At 35.4% G+C, this 23,466-nt stretch overlaps 1 protein-coding gene across 2 annotated transcripts in view; it reads right to left on the reverse strand.

Moving 5' to 3' along the window:
- Nucleotides 1-23,466, reverse strand: part of LOC129799030 (G-protein-signaling modulator 2) — a 48,808-nt gene that overhangs the window by 17,655 nt on the left and 7,687 nt on the right. For both annotated transcript variants that reach the window (XM_055842626.1, XM_055842625.1), the window contains exon 4: nucleotides 5,197-5,701. In XM_055842626.1, coding sequence (XP_055698601.1) covers nucleotides 5,197-5,701 — 505 coding nt within the window. The remainder of the gene's footprint in view (nucleotides 1-5,196; nucleotides 5,702-23,466) is intronic.

A 23,466-nucleotide genomic window follows, 5' to 3' on the forward strand; every position in this document is an offset into this window, starting at 1 on the left:
CCGACACCTCGTGTCACCCTGACTCGACCATTTGCCTCCACCGGAGTGGACTTTGCGGGGCCCGTGCTTGTCAAGGCAAGTAAACTTCGAAAAGCACCCGTTCAGAAGACCTATCTGGCAGTATTCATCTGTATGGCAGTGAAGGCCGTGCACATTGAGGTTGTGAGCGACCTCACCACCGAGGCTTTCTTGGCTTCACTTCGCCGATTTTCTGCCAGAAGAGGAACACCCAATCATGTCTACTCCGACAACGGGACAAACTTCGTCGGGGCTGCCCACTACCTGGGGAAATTTCTTGCAAATCCAGCCAACCAGAATGCCCTCATTGATGCCACCTCCGGAAACTCAATCACTTGGCACTTCATCCCACCTCGCTCTCCGCATTGGGGTGGACTCTGGGAAGCTGCAGTGAAGACGCTGAAGTATCACCTGAATCGCGTCATGGGCACAACCGTGCTAACCTATGAAGAGTTGACGACTGTTACCACGCAGATTGAAGGAGTAATGAACAGCCGCCCTCTCACTGCACTCCCGGAAACTGAAGCTGACCCTGATGCTCTCACACCGGCCCATCTACTGATGACAACACCAATCACCAATCTTCCGGACTGGGACTTGGAGAAGGTGTCCCGACTCGATCGATGGCAACTCACCCAGAAGCTATACCAGGACATCTCTAAGAGGTGGAAACGTGAGTACCTAGTCTCTTTACAACGCAGGTCAAAGTGGGACAAGGAGTACTCAAATTTGCATCCGGGAGATGTGGTGCTCGTGCTTGACAATGCCTCATCCGGGGCGTCATGGCCAATCGCTCGTGTAGTGGATATCCATCCAGGAAGAGACGGCAGGGTCCGCTTGGTCACCATCAGGATGAAAAACGGCACCTACAAGCGCCCCATTCATGTCTTGGCCAAGCTACCTACGGAATCAGAGCATCCGGAGACATCAGAAGTGTCAAAATGTGACTTTTCCCTGGGGAATGTGTTGGCGCCAACCCGTCAAATCATTGCTCTACCTGCCGATTTTACTCGGAGGTTTTTTGAATTTTAACGGTATATTCTAGTACATTCAGAGAAAATCTGCAGATTCTCGGCAGAATTTCTCCCTAGAAAATTTGCATAACCTCCATTATACTTCACAAAAATATTGTTGATTTATGAAGAAACTGTAAAAGTTATAAAGAAAATTGTATGCTCTGCTTAACAAGCATTACCGAGTACACATTTTAGATACGTAAAAAAACTGCGAGCAAAAATACTAATTTCTTAAAAATCGCCAATCGAATGATACAAAAACACGAAATTTTGGTCGACACTCTGTTTAAAGTTTTCACTTCACTTTTCTCTATTTGTAACACGGCGTCGCAGAATTCTTTATTTTATATAAACACCGTGATAACACAAAATATAACTCTATTGAATTTTGCAAACTTCAGTGAAAAATTTTTCCATCTCTTCTGACACATCTTGTCTGGAAAGTCTGGAATGTAGAAAAAATCGGCAGAATATCTACAGAAATTCGTCTAGAGATTCGTCAGAAAATCTGCCGAAATATTCTGACGAATTTTGTCCCAAGCCCAAATAAAATTCGTAAGAATATCTACAGAATTTATCTGCAGATATTCTGTAGAGGTGTAGATTTTCTCTACAGAAATCTTAAAGATATCTGCAGATATTATTTGACGGGAACACAATCCTGAGCGCCATCAGCGCCAACCGATCGTGCGGCGAGCACTGAAATAACACCGAAAAGTGAACCCTAATTTTCCCCTCTTTGTCAATCCTCACTTCCGCAAAAAATCCCACAAAATTAAACGTGCAAAGTGCAAAAGTTAAATAAATCCAGTGAAAATCCAAAAGACCGTGAGTTTTTATTGTGAAAGGTGACTCGTGAATGTGCTGCCAGTTGTTCCAGAGAAGAGGATCGCGCCGATTTGTCCTCCGGCCGAATACTAAGGCTTTATTCCTTCTCTCAATAGGTAACCATTCACACTGAAGACTCCCAAGGGGGATACCACTCTAATAATTTGGTGTATTCTTCCCAATCAATAGGTAATCATTCACACTGAAGACTCCCAAGGGGGATACCTTCTAATCATTTGGTTAATTCCTCCCAATTAATAGGTATTTCACATACATAAGGTAATACCGTAATCAAGAATTTGCGTATGAATTGCAATGAAAATGCGTAAATTAACGAAATACGGTGAAGCTACTGTGGGCATGTAGAGATGGAATTAGTGGACAGGGCCGGAACTCCTGCGGAAAAACACCCGATCTCTTCCACGATCGGCACTACTCTGTCTAGTCGCACAGAGGCTTCCCACCTGTGCAAACTGGTTTTCCACAGTAGCACAGCCACTCGATATAAAGAGGAGAGAGAATGTTATAGGGAAAACGGGATACTTATCCATATCCACTTTCAAGTGAATTGGGGAAATGCGGGGATTTTTTTTGAAAATAGTGCCACATTCCGGTGAGCATTTTATTGTCAATGTGATTCTGCCCTAACTTGGTACAGGGATACTAGTAGCATTTTAATAAAATGCTTTGGTTCGCAATGCAATTTTTCGGTTTTTCAATGCAGAGTGAGTTTCTCGTGTTTCGCGATGCAGAAATTGGATTTCTCGCGTTTCGTGTTACAATTCTTGGGATTTTCGGAATTGAGTTTTTCAGGTTTCTCTATGCAAAGAGCAAGTTTCTCGGACAATTAATAAAGGTTTAAAGTGAAGGAATAAATTGAATGAAATCCGCATCATGGCTTCAGATGAATGATTTATGAATCACATAGATCGCAAAGAGTCATGAAATGAATATTTGAGAAGAACCTCTCTTATGAAGCCTTAAAAAAACCCCGAAAAAAGGACAAGATTTTATAGATGTTCAAAAAAAGTTATGCTCGATAGAGCGAAGAAGTAACTTCTCTTACAGAGGCTAGTTGCAGAATATCGTCTTTTCTATGATGAGAAAAATTTTCCAATTGACCAATTTTATTGAGCAAACAAAATGATTGTGTGTCTACCTGAAGCAAAGCTCAACCGATAATTTTGTCTAAAATTTTTGATAATTTTGATTGAAAGTTTGGATTTACGTGAAAGCAAATTATCGCTTTGCACTGGGAATTTTAAATTGTAGCGTCAAAATGAATGCCAATGTGTTTCTTTAAATTGTGCTATCTATCTCTACTATTCATTATTTTCCGTTTCCTTCTGTCCTGTGCACAGTCAAAATTGAGCAAGTTGGGATTTTACCTTTTAAAATACATCGATTAGAAAGATTTCTTTTTTAACTAGGGGTATTTAGGGGTATTAAAAAACTTATTTCACAAATTAGCTTCTTATTGTAGGCAAAGATGTATAGATATTTTTGCATAATCCCATTTATGCATAATCCCGGGACCCTCTGTATCCTTCCTTTTTCCTATGTCCTGTTTTTAAAAGATGTTTTGGTCTTTCTATTAGAGAAAAGTATCAGTTTTTTTCTAGTTTTTGATGATATTTGGCTCTCAATAATATAATCAAATAAAAAAATAAGGTTGTCCGATACTCAGATGGCAGCTGTCAAACACTTGATAAGTTCAATGTCTCTTCTCATATATGGATTTTTAAAATGAAAAGAAATAATACTGGTTTACCGCGCTGAATTGATCATTTAGTGAACTCTTTAGTGGTAAAAGAGATCGAGAGGTTTATTTGAAAATTCTCTAAAAGTAAAATACTCTATCTACTAAAATTCATTGCAAGAGTATCTTAAACTAGCCCCTGGCAAGTTGCCTGAAATTTGAAGCCACTTTCTCATACTTCGATTTAAATTTATATGGAAACTTTTTTGCACTTGCGACCGTTACGCTAAATATCTAAAAAGTGAGAAGTTTTTTCGCATTATAAGATACCTTACCGTATGAAGAGATAAATTTACTAAATTTTTGTTTAAATACATTTTTTCCTCGGAACACTGTGACCTGAGTCCGAGATCAATTTAGGAAATTGGCTTCAAATAGCTCCATATAAAAAGGTCAACTTGGCAGGCGCTTAAAATAAAGAACTTCGAAATATTACCATAATTTATTTTTGAATTATATTGAAAAGTGTTTTATAAACGCATGATATATTGTATGAAAATATTATTGATATTATGAAAAACTATAAGGCAATTAAAAAAAAACTATACGAGCAAACTACTTTGCATTTATAATTTTTTTGGATGCTTTCAAAAAGCTCTCGTTTGAATCTCTTTTGATATTTTGACTTCTTCAATATTTCCTATTGTACTTTCCAAAAATCAAATTGAACTTTCCAAAACTGTTTTTATTTGCAAAATAAAGCAAGGAAATGACGAAAATTCGCCAAGATTAACAATGTTTTCTCCACATGAGGGCGCTGTATTTTCCCGCATGTGGCGCTAATAATATCCCAATTTTTATTTTACACACTTTTAGTTAAAATCATTAAAACAGTTCAATAAAATCATATAAAATTTCGTTAATAAGTTGTAATGCATATAATTCCGGGATTTTTTTCTTTCAAATAAAAAAAAAATCAAGAAATCATAAGGTAAACTATTATGCTAATTTTATTATACCTCATAAAACTTCCCTAATTTTATGTCTCAAAATTTTTTTTTCGTACAACGTAAATAAATATTTTTAGCCACTTTTTTTGTTACATTTTTTTCGTAATAATTAATGTTCATGAGCATTGACAAAGTTAATGTGCAGCTTTCTACGTTCAGGTGCGAAAAAGTACATATTTAGTGATCAATATGCTAGACACTTCTTTTGCGAATAAGAACACAATTGGAACTGTAAGAAATTTGTATCTTTTGACTGAATGACTAATTTCTGCGACAAAATTGTTGATTGGGTGATAAAGAAATTAACACTCAGGTAAGAAAAAATCGAGATCACGAACTGAAATCAACCATTAATTGTTAAAATTAGAGAGTAAATAAATTAACAAATTTTTGAGTAAAATCTTGAGGCTTCCGCTTCTCTCCCATTTTCTTTCTGCGGTACATTACCCTTTACTCTCCGTTCAAAGAAATCTTTTGTATTAAATTAATTGGCTAATCAATACAAATCATAAATGTCAAATATCAATTAATTTCAATAAAAGCCACAAATGAGAGAGAAACCATAAAAGCCCTACAAATAAATCATAAAGAGATAAGAAATAGAAAAAAAAACAGACTGACTCACTTCTGTAGCTAAGCTGTAGTGAGATTGCGCATAGTGGAGGGCTTTCTCGTAGTTCCCAATGGCTGAGTATGCATTTCCAAGGCTCCAGCAGGCTCTGGCCTCTCCCACCTTGTCCCCTAGCTCCTGAGCGATAGCCAGATGCCTCTGATGATATTCGATGGCCAGTGAAAAGTCCTTGAGGAGGGTGTAAGTGTTGCCTAGACTGTAGCATGCCTGAGCCTCAACTGCTCTCTCACCCAGCTCAATGGCCAGCGAAAGAGTCCTCTTGTAGTTTTCTGCCGCCAGTTCAAACTGACCAAGAAAGATATGAGAATTTCCCAGGTTGCTGTTGGCGCGTCTTTCGGCTGCTTTATCACCGAATTCTCGCGCAATACTGAGTCGTTCCTGATGATGTACAATTGCTGCTTGAAAATCTCCGAGGAGATAGTACGTATTGCCCAGATTGCCACAGGCTCGTCCCTGAGCCCCACGATCCCCGATCTGACGCATCAGAGTGAGATTTTGCCTACAAAATCACGACAAAAAATTTTCTTAAGTCCAAACTTTGAGGCACACAAAATATGTTCTTATATGAAAAGCACGAGTATCTTCTTTGTTTATTGTAGTGATCGATTTATTCTTGAGCTGTTAATGATTCAAAAGACTCATTCTTAATTCACCTCACGAAATGTGACCAATAAGAAAAGTTATTTTAAAAATACATTTAAGTGTACGTGTATAATTCTTATTGAAATATCACCAAAATCGTTTTATAAGTCTTATTAGGCATTTATTAAATAGACGGTATTTAATAAATTTATTAAATTATACAGAAAGTATTTACTTGAAAAGGAATAGCGCGTAAAATACAATAAATAATAAATAGGATTGTTAAATCTGCAAGGCAAAAAACCAGTGATAAGCCCGGATAAATTTAAGGTAGCTGAGATTCTTTGCAGGCGACCTCGGAATGCTTGCAACTCGGAATGCGTGAAAATTCGATTTCGAGTAAAATTTCGATTCTTTAAATGCCTTCGGCACACCTTTTAGGTTGATAAAATTTCATAAAATCTAAATTCGCGTCTCTCTCTTTCTCGAAAAATTTGCATAAGTCTATTCGACTCTTTCGGATTCAAAATTAGACTGGACTAAATTTAATTTGGTATGACGTTTAAAAGAAGAATAAGAGTGCAAAAGAGCAGGATAGACATTATACATTGCTTTTAAGAAAGAAAGGAACGTGAATTTTGACTTTATGAAATTTTCCTGATCTAAAAGGTGTGCCGGAGCCATTATGGCTCCGGTAGATCGGTAAAATTTCATGTGACCGAAATTCACATCCCTTTTCTTTCTCAAACGAACTGCACATAGATGTTTCATTCTTTCACACTTAAAATTCGATCGAACTCAATTCAATTTGGTATGATGTTCAAAAGAAGAAGAAGAGTCTAAAAAACTAAGATAGACATATGCAAAATGTTTGAGAAAGAAATGAATGTGAATTTCGATTCCATGAAATTTTCGCGATCTAAAAGGTGTGCCAAAGTCATAACCCCTAAAATTGTACTCAAAATCGAATTTTGACGTATTCCGGGTTACAAGCACTTCAAGGTCGCCTGTAAAGAATGTCAGTTTATTATTTATTATGGGTTCCAGTGTGGCAATATGTCTTATCACTTGTACGATTCATGACGAACTCAGGTTCGTACTCACTGAGATCGTACGATTGACTAAACTAATACAGTTGTCTCCACAATCACCAGAGGCGATGGCCTGGCCTAGAAAGATGATATTGCGTCTCGAATATTTAGGGTTGCCTTAGCAGAGAATGGGCACTCAATGGGTCAAGTGGTAGAGCACTCGCTCTATGATGCAAGTGTCCCGGGATCGAATCTCCTTTAGGTCACCAGAATTTTTCTGGCGTTAAAGGTGTTCGGATTGCATCCAGTGAGCTTCACTGTACTTGATTCCACGTGGCATGGGACTGACAACCTCATCCCGTATAAGAAAAAATAACAATGCATGTCTAGAAATCCCCTTGCGGGAAGGCCTTGTTCCTTCATGGAATGTTGTGCCAGCATTATTATTATTATTATATTATTAGCAGAGCATTTATTGCTATAAGGCGGGAAATTTAAGATCTGCATTGTTACTGGTCATTTTCTATTCTAAATATCTAAATAGCTTGAGTACAGATGACTAACAAAACAAAGTTCATTACAATCGATTAATAAGCATTAGAGATAGAGTCCGGTCAATTTTGATATAATAAGGCTCGGGGTACAAAAGGGTCGAAAGGTCTCGATCTCAGATACAATTTACTAAAATTTAAAGAAAGAGCATCTAGTTTTCGAAATATTCGACATCGAATTTTAGAAAATAGAGATTTTTCGATTAATCGGACTTTCGATTAAATCGTATGAAATTGCGGTGCTCAGAAGAATTCACCATTTAATGACAGCTTTTCAAATCATCAAAATTTTTCAAAGCCTGACAATTAAAACCGAAGATTTGCCTATTCGAAAATTAAATTTTTTACCCGTTGCTTATAGCTAGGGTCAAGGGTGGCGAGGGCCAACTTTTTTTTAATAACATACTAAAATTTGAGACCGACCCATGCCATAGGGGCTGACTTCCAAAAAGGCGGAAAGGGGGGTTGGGGGCTGGAACTAACATCACCAACTTCTAGCCAATTATCGACATTCAATCCTTGCTGAAAACCGCTTATAGATATCTCTTTCCGTTCTCTCTCCAGAAGCGTTTGTACTTCGGACGGGACAGACGGGACGACCAGGAAAATCGATTTTTAGCGCGATCAATGAGTGTCAAAACGTGTAAATCCAAAATTTAGGCCCGATCTGACGCGGTCGGATTTCACCTCGGACCACAAATGTCAACTAAAGTATCTCAGTAAAGAACCTCAGCAAAAAAGTTCATTGAAATCTGCTGCGGGTACATTGAGGTGGAGTGGGGATGGATGGGACCCATCGGTAAAAAGGTCTCCATCTCAGGTATTAAAATTTAATCGAAATTGCTTCATAATGGCTTCGACAGACCTTTTAGATCAGGAAAATTTCATGAAATCAAAATTCACATTTCTTTCTTTCTTACACGTTTTGTATGTCTATCTCATTATTTTAAACTCCAATTTCGGTTAAGCTAAATTGAATTTAAAGTGATGTTTAAAAGAAGAAGAATAGTGCTCAAGCATGAAATAGTCATATGCAAAGCATGTGAGAAAGAAAAGGATTCAAATTTCGACTTCATGAAATTTTCCTGACCTAAAAGGTGTACCGGAGCCATAAACACCGGGAACACCGGAAATACGGTTCAGTTAAGACATTTTTGATTATAGCTCAGGTCAGGGAATATCAAGGGAGGAGTGTAACCCACTGTTGGAGAGGTCTCGACCTTAGCTACAACATACTAGAATTTAAAGGAAAAGCATCGCCTATTTTTTTAATAGTCGTATTTCTCAAACGTAGCGTATTTCCCAAACGAATGGTATCATGTTTGGGCTCGTTGGAAAGGTCTTGGAATTCTTGACAAGCCTAAACCGATTCCAATAACTTATGAATCGGTTCATAACTGACAACTAATTTTTATCTGAAATGCAATTATACTACTGCAAAGCTGTTTTGGGCAATGTTAAAATCAGTTGTAAACCGGTAATGAACCGTTTCTGAATCGAAAAGTAAGTTTTGTCCGAAAATCAATTCTATTACTCCTAAAACTATTTTTAGGGGTCATGATTTATGAATCAGTTCAAATCGGTTGAGAACCGGTAAAGAGTAAATGATGCGAAAGTACATTTGAGGTATAGCATCTAAGTTACGAATTCGAGCACTTTGCAAAGCTCGGGACGTTTATTCAATTTTTGTGGGTCCGGAATACTTTTTTTCCTTTTACTTTTCTCGGTTCGCCACTAACTTCTCAACAATATTAAATATTTCAAAAAATGAAAGTGATTTCATGGAAAAGTGATGAAGAAGAAGTTGATAATGACATCAACAATTACCACAATTTTTTTATTAGTCATGCTCATTAGGTATTTAACAAATTCCTCTTATTGAGATCATAAAGCCAGAATTTTACTACTTCTCACAGCCAGAGTCAACAATTAACTCTACTGTTTGGCGTAACAAATGGGCAAATGAATGTGACTTCCTCCTCTGCCTTGTTAGAATCTCCCGGAGAAAAGTAATTAATAAATATTATGTCTATGTCGCCTCTGACCTTTCCACTCTATGCGCAGAGAAAGCCTCTTATTCTCTCTCACTCACCTCCCCCAATTGCTCAATATGCAACAAATGGCAATAACAGATGCTATTGACGGCATTCAATTTGTTGTACAATTCACACAAATGAGGTGCTCTATTGTTTTCTTAAAACATCACAATATAGTTGTGTCCTAAGCCAACACATCGGATATAATTTCACTGCAAGTGATGCGAAATTTATTGCAGAATGGGATTGAATAAATATGTATATTGTACGAGTTACTTGGAGGAAGGCCAAAACCAAACAAAGATGTGTATTTATTCACCTCCAAGCTGTGTGTGGCCAAAGATGAGACCTATTTTCACAAAATTATATACAGAGAATATTGGAGCTTTTAACTCTTTGCGCTGCTTCTATCTCCAGAAATGTTTGGTTTTCAAATAACAATAGTAGTAAGGGTGAAGCAGAGTACTGTTTTGTGGGCGTGGCTTTCCATGGAGCACGAGACTGTTTTGTGACGCCACATCGATAACTCTGGTGGGTGGACTACCTGCAGGTCGGTTTCCCCGCCCCCGCTCCCCCTTCCTGGTCCTCTTTTGTGTTTAGGTTAATTATTTTAACTGAATATAGAGCACGATACTGATTTATGGGCTTGGCTTGCCCGTGGATAAACTGTTGCAGGAAGCATTTTGATTGGTTATGAAGCACGATACTGTTTTGGGGGCGTGGCTTGTCTGTGGATATGGAGTACAATACTGCTGTAGGAAGCATTTTGATTGGTTATGAAGCACGATACTGTTGTTGAGGGACGCATTTTCATTGGCTATGGAGCACGATACTGTTGAAGGAAGCGTTTTCATTGGCTATGGAGTACGATACTGCTGTTTGAAATGTGATCCGTTTCAGACGCCATATTGATCTTAGCTGTAAGCTTTAGGCGACCATCTTGAAATTTTTGGAACTTTAAACTTTTTGAGATTGCGGTTTTTGATAGTCATTTTGAATATTTGAATTAACGGAAATTACTTTGGTGGACTCTTCCTCATGTAATTTTTTTTCTCCCTATATAATTTATATGAGAAAAGATCTGCCATCCATGGGAATTGATCACCAGACCTCTCGGTTGCGAGTCCAGCACCTTATCCATTGTGCCATTGTGGCATGATAGAAGGTTTGTCAGAAGTCTTTCCTATGCAGTAAGCGGGATTCTCTATAGTCTCTGGCCTATATGCACTGTCCAAGTGTGGAAAAATGCAAATGCAATATGAGACCTTTTCGCGCGCTCGAGACCATATGGGAGAGACTATTTGTATAAGCCTTTGCGCGACAATTTGATTCCTTCAGATGAATGAAGCAACATGGAAAAAATGTCTTGCAGTGCGCAAGATAATTGTCAAATTGAGTCGAATTTCGCAATATTCACTAATTTTACTGGCGATAAGAACTATCAATAATTTTCATTGGTTATTGAACAGCATGATGTTGATGCCGTCATGCAATTTAAACCATTTTCATTGGATATTGATCAATAGATATTGAAACGTCATTGAGTTGAGATTTGCATGTAAACAGCTTTTTTTAGAAGCATGCAACTTTTGAGCTTGCGTATTGTTTGCAATATTTGTCTTTTTTATTTAAATTGTAACATAAATTACCGAAAAATATCATACTTTTCCACTTACATGATTGTACCTCACATTATTCACATCTCTTGATGATATGATCAAACGATCTTTATGCAATTTGTCTAAAAAAATATTTTTTCGTTCAGTGATTTCAGATAAGAAGTGATAAATTTCGTGAAATATATTGAATTTCTGCTTATTGCAGATGGTGACTGTCATGAAATTTCAAGAATCTGGGTTTCAGATCCCCAATTTTCAAATAAACAAACTGATGATCAAAGATGTTGCTATGCATTTTTATGCAGTTGTGCGGGATTATTCGAAATTTGCACTCCTGTATCATGCATAAAATAAAAGAATTAAAAGATGAATGAAAAAATGTCAATGTGGGCAAAATTTCTTGTCTTGTGTATGAATCATTTAACTCTCTTGATCGCAAGTGGGAAAGTATGTAAAAAGTGTTAGATTTCTCATAACTTTGTATTACAATGTTCTTTTTCTCTGACATTAGAGAATTTTTACAACATTACAGAACAAAATTATTCAAAGTGAATTATTGATTTGTGTTTTCTCTTATTATAATTTAGCAAATATGAAAAAATCTGTAAATATATGTACAATATTTACCTAAGAATTTGATTATGTGGAGAAATGGCAGCAGAGTAAAATAAAATAGGAACCAACTTTTCATACAAAATTGATTTTTATGAATGAAATGTTGTATACACTTCTATAATTCGGTACCTGGGATGCTGAATTAACTTATGCATTTTTCATTGATGACTCATTATCAAATTTATGTATATTTCTGTGGCACATATCACAAAATAGAAGATGAAATCCTCTTTAGTAGAAGATCATTTTTTTTAAGATGACTCTCAGTAGAATAGGCATAAAAAATAAAATTCAAGCGATACTCACTAAAATAAAGTCAAACATTTGCGTTCTTACACTGATAAAATAAATTTAGCTTTGCACTCACTAGCACTTCATCACCGAATACTATTAATTTTAGTTCTTGACCGTAAAGCTTCATCCTCCCCTGAATAAATGTTAACAAAATTTTATTTATTATATTGAAAAACAATTTAAAAAAAAGTAACTTCACTTGTTATTTAGAAAAATGTTCTATTTGCCCCTCGCATCCTACCTCTAGACTTTATTCTGAGATATGAACATGACATGACATGTCCAAACATGTTTCATCGTGTATGAAACAAACATTTTGCATACGTTTGCATAATTTTCTCGGGAAATTTCGTCAGTACGATCAAAAGATCCTAAAATATTTTATAGGAATTTGAACATTGGAAAAAAAAGTCTCATTTGTATCCCTGATTTATTGATGAGTGGAAGGCATTTTCTTAGTGAAAAGTGATAAATCACAAAATAACTTATCTGAAAATATGGAGACAAAAGAAAGATCACATCAAGTTCCAAATGTAATGAAGGCAAAGCAGCACTTCAACAAATATAATCCTGATCCTGCTGAGGAACTTCGAAAGGATGAGGAAAAATATGCAAGAAATCGACAACAAAATACAACTCCTGAACTACTGAATGCATACACCTACTTTCTAAATCGAACATGTACATTGTTTATCACGATCGGGTTTACTCCAGAGAATTTTTCACCAGTTGCTAAAATATGTGCCGTAAGCTACTGGGATGGAATTGACGCTGTAGAATTCACCCAAAATACATGGACAACGTTCTGTGCCAATGAACAAACTTTAAGGAAATTATTGGGAGAGGATGCTGGAAAGGATGATGCTAATATGGAACTTGAGCTGCTGAATATTCAACTTGAAAACTGCATGAACATTAGTAGTTACTATGCCGTGGAAAATTCCGAACTACTTATTCTCAGTCAAAATGATGGAAATGATCGTCTATCCCTAAATATTTCAGAATTTGACAAATTAATGTTACTTTCTGAATTTATAAATGCAACTTTGATTTACAATACTTCTGTACAGTGGTATGTACAGGAATATTTTGAGAGATACAGCAATGCTTGTAAATCTTTAGGTGTGCAAAGATTGGAAAATTCTAATTTTTCAAACAGCAATACTTTTGATCCACCAGTCAATTATTTTCGCCTGTTTCATGAAATTCCTTTTGTAGCAAGTAAATCAAATATTTCTTAAAATGTAACATGTGTATAAAAATCAAATGATGTCAAATATAAAGATGAGAAAACGTAAATGTAAATTGTTTTAATCTTGTATATTTGCAATCTGAATCCTCTTAAGATAAGAAGAATGAAGAAAAAAATGAAACTTCAATTGCACACGGTTATGCATTATGCCAATATTTATCTATACCAACATTCCCTTTTCATCTCAACATATTTGCTATGTGAGCAAGATTAAAGTCAATGAAATAAAATTATTTGTGAGAATTTTGTCTTGTTGTGAAAAGAAATTGTTTTACAATCAATTATTTCAACATTAGACAATGTTTCATCTGTGCATCAAGAAAAACACAACATGTTTCATTGATGCATGATGAAAAAAATCAATATGAAAATGCAGTGAAAAATTTTACCAACATAAAAAAAATCTGCAGAGAGATATCATATTTTTAATCAACTTGCATTTTTTCTGCATCAGAATATTTTCTTCACGTGAAAAAAAATCTTCAAAGTGGCGTCTGGCATTTTTTCTCAACGTAATCTGATTTTTTCTTTGCAGCATTAGCAGGATTGTTTTAATTACATTTTATAGCACAATCAAAAATGATTGTATCGAACTTCTTTGACAAAATCTACTCGATTGCATGCAACTACTTTTAAACAATTCACATGATTCCTCATGTTGATGGCAACATAAAAACAAAAAAAAATAATGATACTTTGATCAGATGCGAAAGAAAACTCATTTCATTGTTTTACAATCAATTTTATTTATAACTTAGTCGGTTGTAGTTTTTCATTACACAAAAAAAATCTTGACTTCATTTTTTGTTTTCTTCACGAGAAATATATTCTTGTAGTCTCAACGTATGGCTCTCGGCATATAGGGCAATGTCTTGTTTTTGAAGCACATCCTTCACAAGCAGCAACGTGTCCACAAGGTAGGAAAGCGGTATCGTATTCATTGTTGTAGCATATTTTGCAGATTTTATGTGATTGCTGTACAATATCGTATTCTGCTTCTACATTATCACAATCCAAAATTTGATCGCCAAAGAATATCTCGAACAAATTATCGATTGTATTTTCATCATTAGTGTTAAAGAATTGTACCATCAATTGTTTTTTCTCAAAAATAGTCATGCTTTTTCCATTTTTCATTTTTCTTGAAAGTTTTTCCACTACACCGCGACGTAAAATCTCATTTTTGTTTTCATAAAGTAGGCCGATCATTTGCGCTATTGTCTTTTTATGTAAAATAAATTGCACCAAATCAGACTCTGATTTTTCTTTTGCCAAAGCTTCTGCTAATTGTCTCAAGCTGTGCGTACTCATTGCGATATAGATTTTTTCTGAGTGATTTTTTAAGATACACCATGTTAAATAATTGCGAAAAATGTTTGTAATGAACAATTTTCAATGAAAGAAAGGGGAGAGGGATTTTTGGGTTAAAAACGCTCTAAATTTATACTTTTAACTTTTTATTGCAAATTATATAGAAAATTATACAACACTACTAGAATTTTCAGATGAATATACATGATCTGAAGCAGGTTTCCTAGAATAATATAACGTTTGTTCCTCAAAATCAGATAAAAAATCTTCCGCAGGTACTTGATCTCCTTCTGAATCAGTCACATATTCTACAAGGTAAAGATTTTTCTCCTGTTTTTCAAAGTATTTTTCTGTGAGCTTATCTTTTCTTTTACACATGAGTTGATCTTCAACTTCTTTGTTAGACTCCTCTACCTCACTCCTTTGAATTTTGTGTAACTTCTCAGAAGCTATGTCACGTTCCATTTTATTTAAAATTTCTTCTATCCAAGATGGCGGGTCATCGGAATGTGGTCTTTTTCGTGTAAATCTTTCCAAAATTTTCTCAGCTTCTTCTTTCGTAGGATTATGATTTATCAAAAACTGCAAAACAGTTTCGTCAAATATAATTTTTATGAATTTCTTTATTCAAAAATATGGAACTCACCATGTTATTGTGTATCCGAAATATGTATTCTCCGTGAATTAGGTTGGCCTATCTTTCGTAAAACAAACTTATTGGTTTGACTGTCGATTATAGAATAACAACAATTTTACACACTTGGTTGAAATATCCAGTTCAAGTTATGCATCACTTAAAAAATTATCCAATATTGCGAAATTCAAATATTATTTTTCACACGTGCAATGAAAAATGTCTCATAAAAGTTTCAAAATTGTACGATATTTTACTGGAAAAACACCATACGTGATAAAAAGATGAAATTTGAGATTTTCCTTCTTTGTGGGCACTAGGACATGTTTCGAACAAGACTTGGTGGCCCTAGTAAAATACACTTACACGATCGCAACTTTTCTTGGAAAAAATCCATTCACAGTTGAAATATGATCCTCTGCACACGTGAAATTTGGATTTTTTTTTTAATAAAAATACTAAATTCCGGAATGATTTCCTGGAAAAGCATCATTTGCGACAAAAAAATGAAATTGGAGATTTTCCTTTTGCATGGACATGTTTCAAACCTCTCCTGTAGAATCCACGAAAATCGTTTTTTAGCGCACATATTCTTGATTTATGAGTGTCAAAAACGTGTAGATCCAAAATTTGGGCCCGACCTGAGGAGGTTGCATTGCATCTCGGACAAAATACACATACACCAATTGTACTGGGCACCCACCCCCCCCCCCTCCCACTCCGCTATATCACCCACCCCTTCACTGAATCCGATGACGTCATATTTAACTTTTGCATTAAAATTTACACATTACACTCATTTTTTAACGTTATTTTCCCACTTGACTTGGATTTTTTACAAATTTTTATTGCGTTTGTTTAAGTTGTTATATCAGGGCTAAATCGGTAAAGGTTTATTGAGTTGTATTAGCCGCTTAAATTCCCGAAAATACCGAATTGGTTGATAAAGGTATCATAACTACTCCCGCAGTTGCTTTCGCACTTGCTAGTGGCAAAAGAACCAAACGCAATAAAAATTTGTAAAAAATCCAAGTCAAGTGGGAAAATAACGTTAAAAAATGAGTGTAATGTGTAAATTTTAATGCAAAAGTTATTCTAGGAAACCTGCTATTATATTATTCTAGGAAACCTGCTTCAGATCATGTATATTCATCTGAAAATTCTAGTAGTGTTGTATAATTTTCTATATAATTTGCAATAAAAAGTTAAAAGTATAAATTTAGAGCGTTTTTAACCCAAAAATCCCTCTCCCCTTTCTTTCATTGAAAATTGTTCATTACAAACATTTTTCGCAATTATTTAACATGGTGTATCTTAAAAAATCACTCAGAAAAAATCTATATCGCAATGAGTACGCACAGCTTGAGACAATTAGCAGAAGCTTTGGCAAAAGAAAAATCAGAGTCTGATTTGGTGCAATTTATTTTACATAAAAAGACAATAGCGCAAATGATCGGCCTACTTTATGAAAACAAAAATGAGATTTTACGTCGCGGTGTAGTGGAAAAACTTTCAAGAAAAATGAAAAATGGAAAAAGCATGACTATTTTGGAGAAAAAACAATTGATGGTACAATTCTTTAACACTAATGATGAAAATACAATCGATAATTTGTTCGAGATATTCTTTGGCGATCAAATTTTGGATTGTGATAATGTAGAAGCAGAATACGATATTGTACAGCAATCACATAAAATCTGCAAAATATGCTACAACAATGAATACGATACCGCTTTCCTCCCTTGTGGACACGTTGCTGCTTGTCAAGGATGTGCTTCAAAAACAAGACATTGCCCTATATGCCGAGAGCCATACGTTGAGTCTACAAGAATATATTTCTCGTGAAGAAAACAAAAAATGAAGTCAAGATTATTTTTGTGTAATGAAAAACTACAACCGACTAAGTTATAAATAAAATTGATTGTAAAACAATGAAATGAGTTTTCTTTCGCATCTGATCAAAGTATCATTATTTTTTTTTGTTTTTATGTTGCCATCAACATGAGGAATCATGTGAATTGTTTAAAAGTAGTTGCATGCAATCGAGTAGATTTTGTCAAAGAAGTTCGATACAATCATTTTTGATTGTGTTATAAAATGTAATTAAAACAATCCTGCTAATGCTGCAAAGAAAAAATCAAATTACGTTGAGAAAAAATGCCAGACGCCACTTTGAAGATTTTTTTTCACGTAAAGAAAATATTCTGATGCAGAAAAAGTGCAAGATGATAAAAAATATGATATCTCTGCAGATTTTTTTTATGTTGGTAAAATTTTTCACTGCATTTTCATATTGATTTTTTTCATCATGCATCAATGAAACATGTTGTGTTTTTCATGATGCACAGATGAAACATTGTCTGATGTTGAAATAATTGATTGTAAAACAATTTCTTTACACAACAAGACAAAATTCTCACAAATAATTTTATTTCATTGACTTTAATCTTGCTCACATAGCAAACATGTTGAGATGAAAAGGGAATGTTGGTATAGATAAATATTGGCATAATGCATAACCCTGTGCAATTGAAGTTTCATTTTTTCTTCATTCTTCTTATCTTAAGAGGATTCAGATTGCAAATATACAAGATTAAAACAATTTACATTTACGTTTTCTCATCTTTATATTTGACATCATTTGATTTTTATACACATGTTACATTTTAAGAAATATTTGATTTACTTGCTACAAAAGGAATTTCAAGAAACAGGCGAAAATAATTGATTGGTGGATCAAAAGTATAGTAGCTTGAGAATTAAAATTTTTCCAATCTTTGCACACCTAAAGATTTACAAACATTGCTGTATCTCTCAAAATATTCTTGTACATACCACTGTACTTGTAAATCAAAGTTTCATTTATAAATTCTGAAGTAACATTATTTTCTCAAATTCTGCAATATTTAGAGATAAACGATCATTTCCATTATTTTGGCTGAGAATAAGTAGTTCGGAATTTGCCACAGCACAGTAACTACTAATGTTCGCGCAGTTGTCAAGTTGAATGTTCAGCAACTCCAGTTTCATATTAGCATCATCCTTTCCAGCATCCTCTCCCAATAATTTCCTTAAAGTTTGTTCATTGGCACAGAACGTTGTCCATGTACTTTGGGTGAATTCTACAGCATCAATTCCATTCCAGTAGTTTACGGCACATATCTTAGCAACTGGTGAAAAATTGTCTAGAGTAACCCGATCGTGGTAAACAATGTGCATGTTCGATTTAGAAAGTAGGTGTATGCATTCAGTAGCTCAGGAGTTGTATTTTGTTGTCGATTTCTTGCATATTTTTCCTCTTCCTTTCGAAGTTCCTCAGCAGGATCAGGATTATATTTGTAGAAGTGATGCTTTCCCTTCATTACACTTGGAACTTGATGTGATCTTTCTTGTGCCTCCATATTTGCAGATAAGTTATTTTGTGATTTATCACTTTTCACTAAGAAAATGCCTTCCATTCATCAATAAATCAGGGATACAAATGAGACTTTTTTCCAATGTTCAAATTCCTATAAAATATTTTAGGATCTTTTGATCGTACTGACGAAATTTCCCGAGAAAATTATGCAAACGTATGCAAAATGTTTGTTTCATACACGATGAAACATGTTTGGACATGTCATGTTCATATCTCAGAATAAAGTCTAGAGGTAGGATGCGAGGGGCAAATAGAACATTTTTCTAAATAACAAGTGAAGTTACTTTTTTTTAAATTGTTTTTCAATATAATAAATAAAATTTTGTTAACATTTATTCAGGGGAGGATGAAGCTTTACGGTCAAGAACTAAAATTAATAGTATTCAGTGATGAAGTGCTAGTGAGTGCAAAGCTAAATTTCTTTTATCAGTGTAAGAACGCAAATGTTTGACTTTATTTTAGTGAGTATCGCTTGAATTTTATTTTTTATGCCTATTCTACTGAGAGTCATCTTAAAAAAATTGATCTTCTACTAAAGAAAGAGGATTTCATCTTCTATTTTGTGATATGTGCCACAGAAATATACATAAATTTGATAATGAGTCATCAATGAAAAATGCATAAGTTAATTCAGCATCCCAGGTACCGAATTATAGAAGTGTATACAACATTTCATTCATAAAAATCAATTTTGTATGAAAAGTTGGTTCCTATTTTATTTTACTCTGCTGCCATTTCTCCACATAATCAAATTCTTAGGTAAATATTGTACATATATTTACAGATTTTTTCATATTTGCTAAATTATAATAAGAGAAAACACAAATCAATAATTCACTTTGAATAATTTTGTTCTGTAATGTTGTAAAAATTCTCTAATGTCAGAGAAAAAGAACATTGTAATACAAAGTTATGAGAAATCTAACACTTTTTACATACTTTCCCACTTGCGATCAAGAGAGTTAAATGATTCATACACAAGACAAGAAATTTTGCCCACATTGACATTTTTTCATTCATCTTTTAATTCTTTTATTTTATGCATGATACAGGAGTGCAAATTTCGAATAATCCCGCACAACTGCATAAAAATGCATAGCAACATCTTTGATCATCAGTTTGTTTATTTGAAAATTGAGGATCTGAAACTAAGATTCTTGAAATTTCATGGCAGTCACCATCTGCAATAAGCAGAAATTCAATATATTTCACGAAATTTATCACTTCTTATCTGAAATAACTGAATGAAAAATATTTTTTAGACAAATTGCATAAAATTGATCGTTTGATCATATCAACAAGAGATGTGAATGATGTGAGATACAATCGTGTAAGTGAAGAATTAAGATATTTTTCGGCAATTTATGTTACAATTTAAAGAAAAAAGTTAAATATTTCAAATAATATTGAAATACGCAAGCTCAAAAGTTGCATGCTTTGAAAAACAAAAAACTGTTTACATGCAAATCTCAACTCAATGACGTTTCAATATATCTATTGATCAATATCCAATGAAAATGGTTTAAATTGCATGACGGCATCAACATCATGCTGTTCAATAACCAATGAAAATTATTGATAGTTCTTATCGCCAGTAAAATTAGTGAATATTGCGAAATTCCACTCAATTTTACAATTATATTGCGCACTGCAAGACATTTTTTCCATGTTGCTTCATTCATCTGAAGGAATCAAATTGTCGCACAAAGACTCATACAAATAGTCTCTCCCATATGGTCTCGAGCGCGCGAAAAGGTCTCATATTGCATTTGCATCTTTCCACACTTGGACAGTGCATATAGGCCAGAGACTATAGAGAATCCCGCTTACTGCATAGGAAAGACTTCTGACAAACCTTCTATCATGCCACAATGGCACAATGGATAAGGTGCTGGACTCGCAACCGAGAGGTCTGGTGATCAATTCCCATGGATGGCAGATCTTTTCTCATATAAATTATATAGGGAGAAAAAAAATTACATGAGGAAGAGTCCACCAAAGTAATTTCCGTTAATTCAAATATTCAAAATGACTATCAAAAAGCGCAATCTCAAAAAGTTTAAAGTTCCAAAAATTTCAAGATGGTCGCCTAAAGCTTACAGCTAAGATCAATATGGCGTCTGAAACGGATCACATTTCAAACAGCAGTATCGTACTCCATAGCCAATGAAAACGCTTCCTTCAGCAGTATCGTGCTCCATAGCCAATGAAAATGCGTCCCTCAACAACAGTATCGTGCTTCATAACCAATCAAAATGCTTCCTGCAGCAGTATTGTACTCCATATCCACAGACAAGCCACGCCCCCAAAACAGTATCGTGCTTCATAACCAATCAAAATGCTTCCTGCAACAGTCTTGTGCTCCATATCCACAGACAAGCCACGCCCCCAAAACAGTATCGTGCTTCATAACCAATCAAAATGCTTCCTGCAACAGTCTTGTGCTCCATATCAACGGACAAGCCACGCCCACAAAGCAGGATCGTGCTTCATATTCAGTTAAAATAATTAACCAAAATGCAGAAGAGGAGGAGGAGGGGAGGAGCGCGGAGCGGGGAAATCGTCCTCCACGTAGACCACACACCAGAGTTATCGATGTGGCGTCACAAAACAGTATCGTGCTCCATGGAAAGCCACGCCCACAAAACAGTACTCTGCTTTATGCTTACTACTGATAGGGAATGGGCCCTTGTAAGTAACTACACTGAGAAAAAAACGGGGGTGCGATTAACTTCATTTCCTCATAACTTTGACACTTTTTAGGTGTAAAAATATATCAACATTTTTTAATGTTAATTTTACACCATTTTAAGTGTAAAATTAACATGAAAAAGGGTAACTTTAAACCCTCATACACCTAAAAAGCATAATATTTACACCGATTTTGGATCAATAATGCAGGGTGAAATTAACATTTCCGGAATGTTATTTTAACTTTTTCGGATTTCTCTCAGTGTATCTGCCACACCTTTTAGCATCCAGCCAGATTCCTCCGAGAGCCCCAAGTCCATGCGTCCTTCCTCTGACGTTCTAGATCGGACTGACTCCGGTTCTCCAACTTATAGTACAGTGACAAAGACCCTGAAGGTAGTGACACCGCAGCAGTGGCTTAGAAGCAACCCAGAAACGGATTTGAATAGTAACATTTGTAACAGCCGGGATTTTTGCAAATGTATACTATTCTTTTCACCTTGACTTTCCGTTCCCCGAGGGGCAGCAAGTTGAATCCCTGTTTCTTGGTTTCTAGACAATTCATTCAAAACTATTTAAAGAAAATCAGGGTACAAAGTCACCCCATGAGTGTAAAGTCAGTCGAATATGATAGCCAAGAAGTTAATCAATGTAAAAATTTGATCAGAAATCCGTTTAAATCAAATGGAAAAGGCCAAGATGGTTCATGACTCCGTCATTTTCCTTTGGCCAAAAATATTTCATTATTTTTATGATTAAAGGATATTGGGCAAAATGGTCCAACCTTTCGCCACGAATGAAACCTATATCATCGAATAGGTATTGCCAAAGGTAACAACTTTTGTTCCGGTACCAACCCTAAAAGTATGTAGGATAAGCACAAGAGCATAAAACACAGGGGAAACTGGGGCACTAACGTATGGCCAGTGAAATCTGCACAAAAGTTTGAAGGCTTAAAAATAATTAAAATGTATACCAGTCACATTTATATCACTTTACAGTGTTGCCAGATGTGTTCTTAACATGACATAAAAGTTTTGCTAGATTTAGTTAGGAAACATGGCTCCGACAAATAATACTGAAGAGTATAGACGAAAATTAGTTTGTAATTTTCAGGACAGTCATCCCACATTGAATAAATCTGAAGTCGTAAAACATTTTGTGACTATGGGAATATCGCGAAGGAGTATTTATAGCATCCTGTCGAACTATGGGAAGCGAAAAATCACTACACGAGCTAAGGGATCTGGAAATTTTAGCACCCTTAGTCAATCGAAGATGCGGGCTCGACTTGCAAGTTAACATCCAATAAAGTTGCAAAGTCGTACCGTGAGCTTGGTAACAAACTTGAATGTAGCAAAACAACGGTGAAGAAGTATCTGGAGTCTATGGGAATCAAGAGGAGAACCAGAAAACCGAAGCCAGCTGTCTCAGAAACTCAGGAAAAGACTCAGAAAATTCGTTTGTCTCTTTTGACCCAAAATGTTTTTCACGCTCAGAACGACATTGTTTGTGTCATGGACGATGAGTCCTATTTCACCATGGATGGTAATAAGTGGCAGGGGCAGTATTATTATGTATGTGACGACAATGTAGACAAGAAAGATAAGTACGTTGAGCATACTAAGTACCCGAAAAAAGTCCTTTTGTGGCTTGCAATCAGTGCTGCTGGAATGTCTGAGCCCGCGTTCCTCACAAAGAGTCTAACGCAAAATTCTGACGTCTATATCAGAGATTGCTTGCCTAAGCTGGAAGCTTTCATCAATAAGTATCATCGAAGGGACAATGTGATCTTCTGGCCAGACCTAGCACCCAGCCATTACTCAAGGAAGACAATGAACGCATTGGAGGAACTTGACATACCTGTTGTCAAGAAGGAAGAAAGCTCCCCCTAACGTCCCCCAATTGAGGCCTATTAAATCATTTTGGGCTAATATTAAGTGAAAGGTGTATGCCCGAAACTTTCACTTTCAAACTTTCGAGTCACGCTGAAGGGAAAAATAAAACGAGAGTTGAAGAAGATGGCAACATCCACATTTTCGACATCAATGGCGGAAGTTCCCCGAATGTGCCGAAAAGCTCATCGGATCGGACCGGATTTTTTCCTGAAATAAGTTCATACATACCTATCAAAACATGTAAAAAAGTTATAATAAAACTATGTACAAATATTAGAAAATTGTGTTTGAACTTTGTGCAGATTTCACTGGCCATACGTTATAGCAGTCAG

Source organism: Phlebotomus papatasi, chromosome 1 (genome assembly GCF_024763615.1).
Source record: "Phlebotomus papatasi isolate M1 chromosome 1, Ppap_2.1, whole genome shotgun sequence".
Lineage (NCBI taxonomy): Eukaryota > Metazoa > Arthropoda > Insecta > Diptera > Psychodidae > Phlebotomus > Phlebotomus papatasi.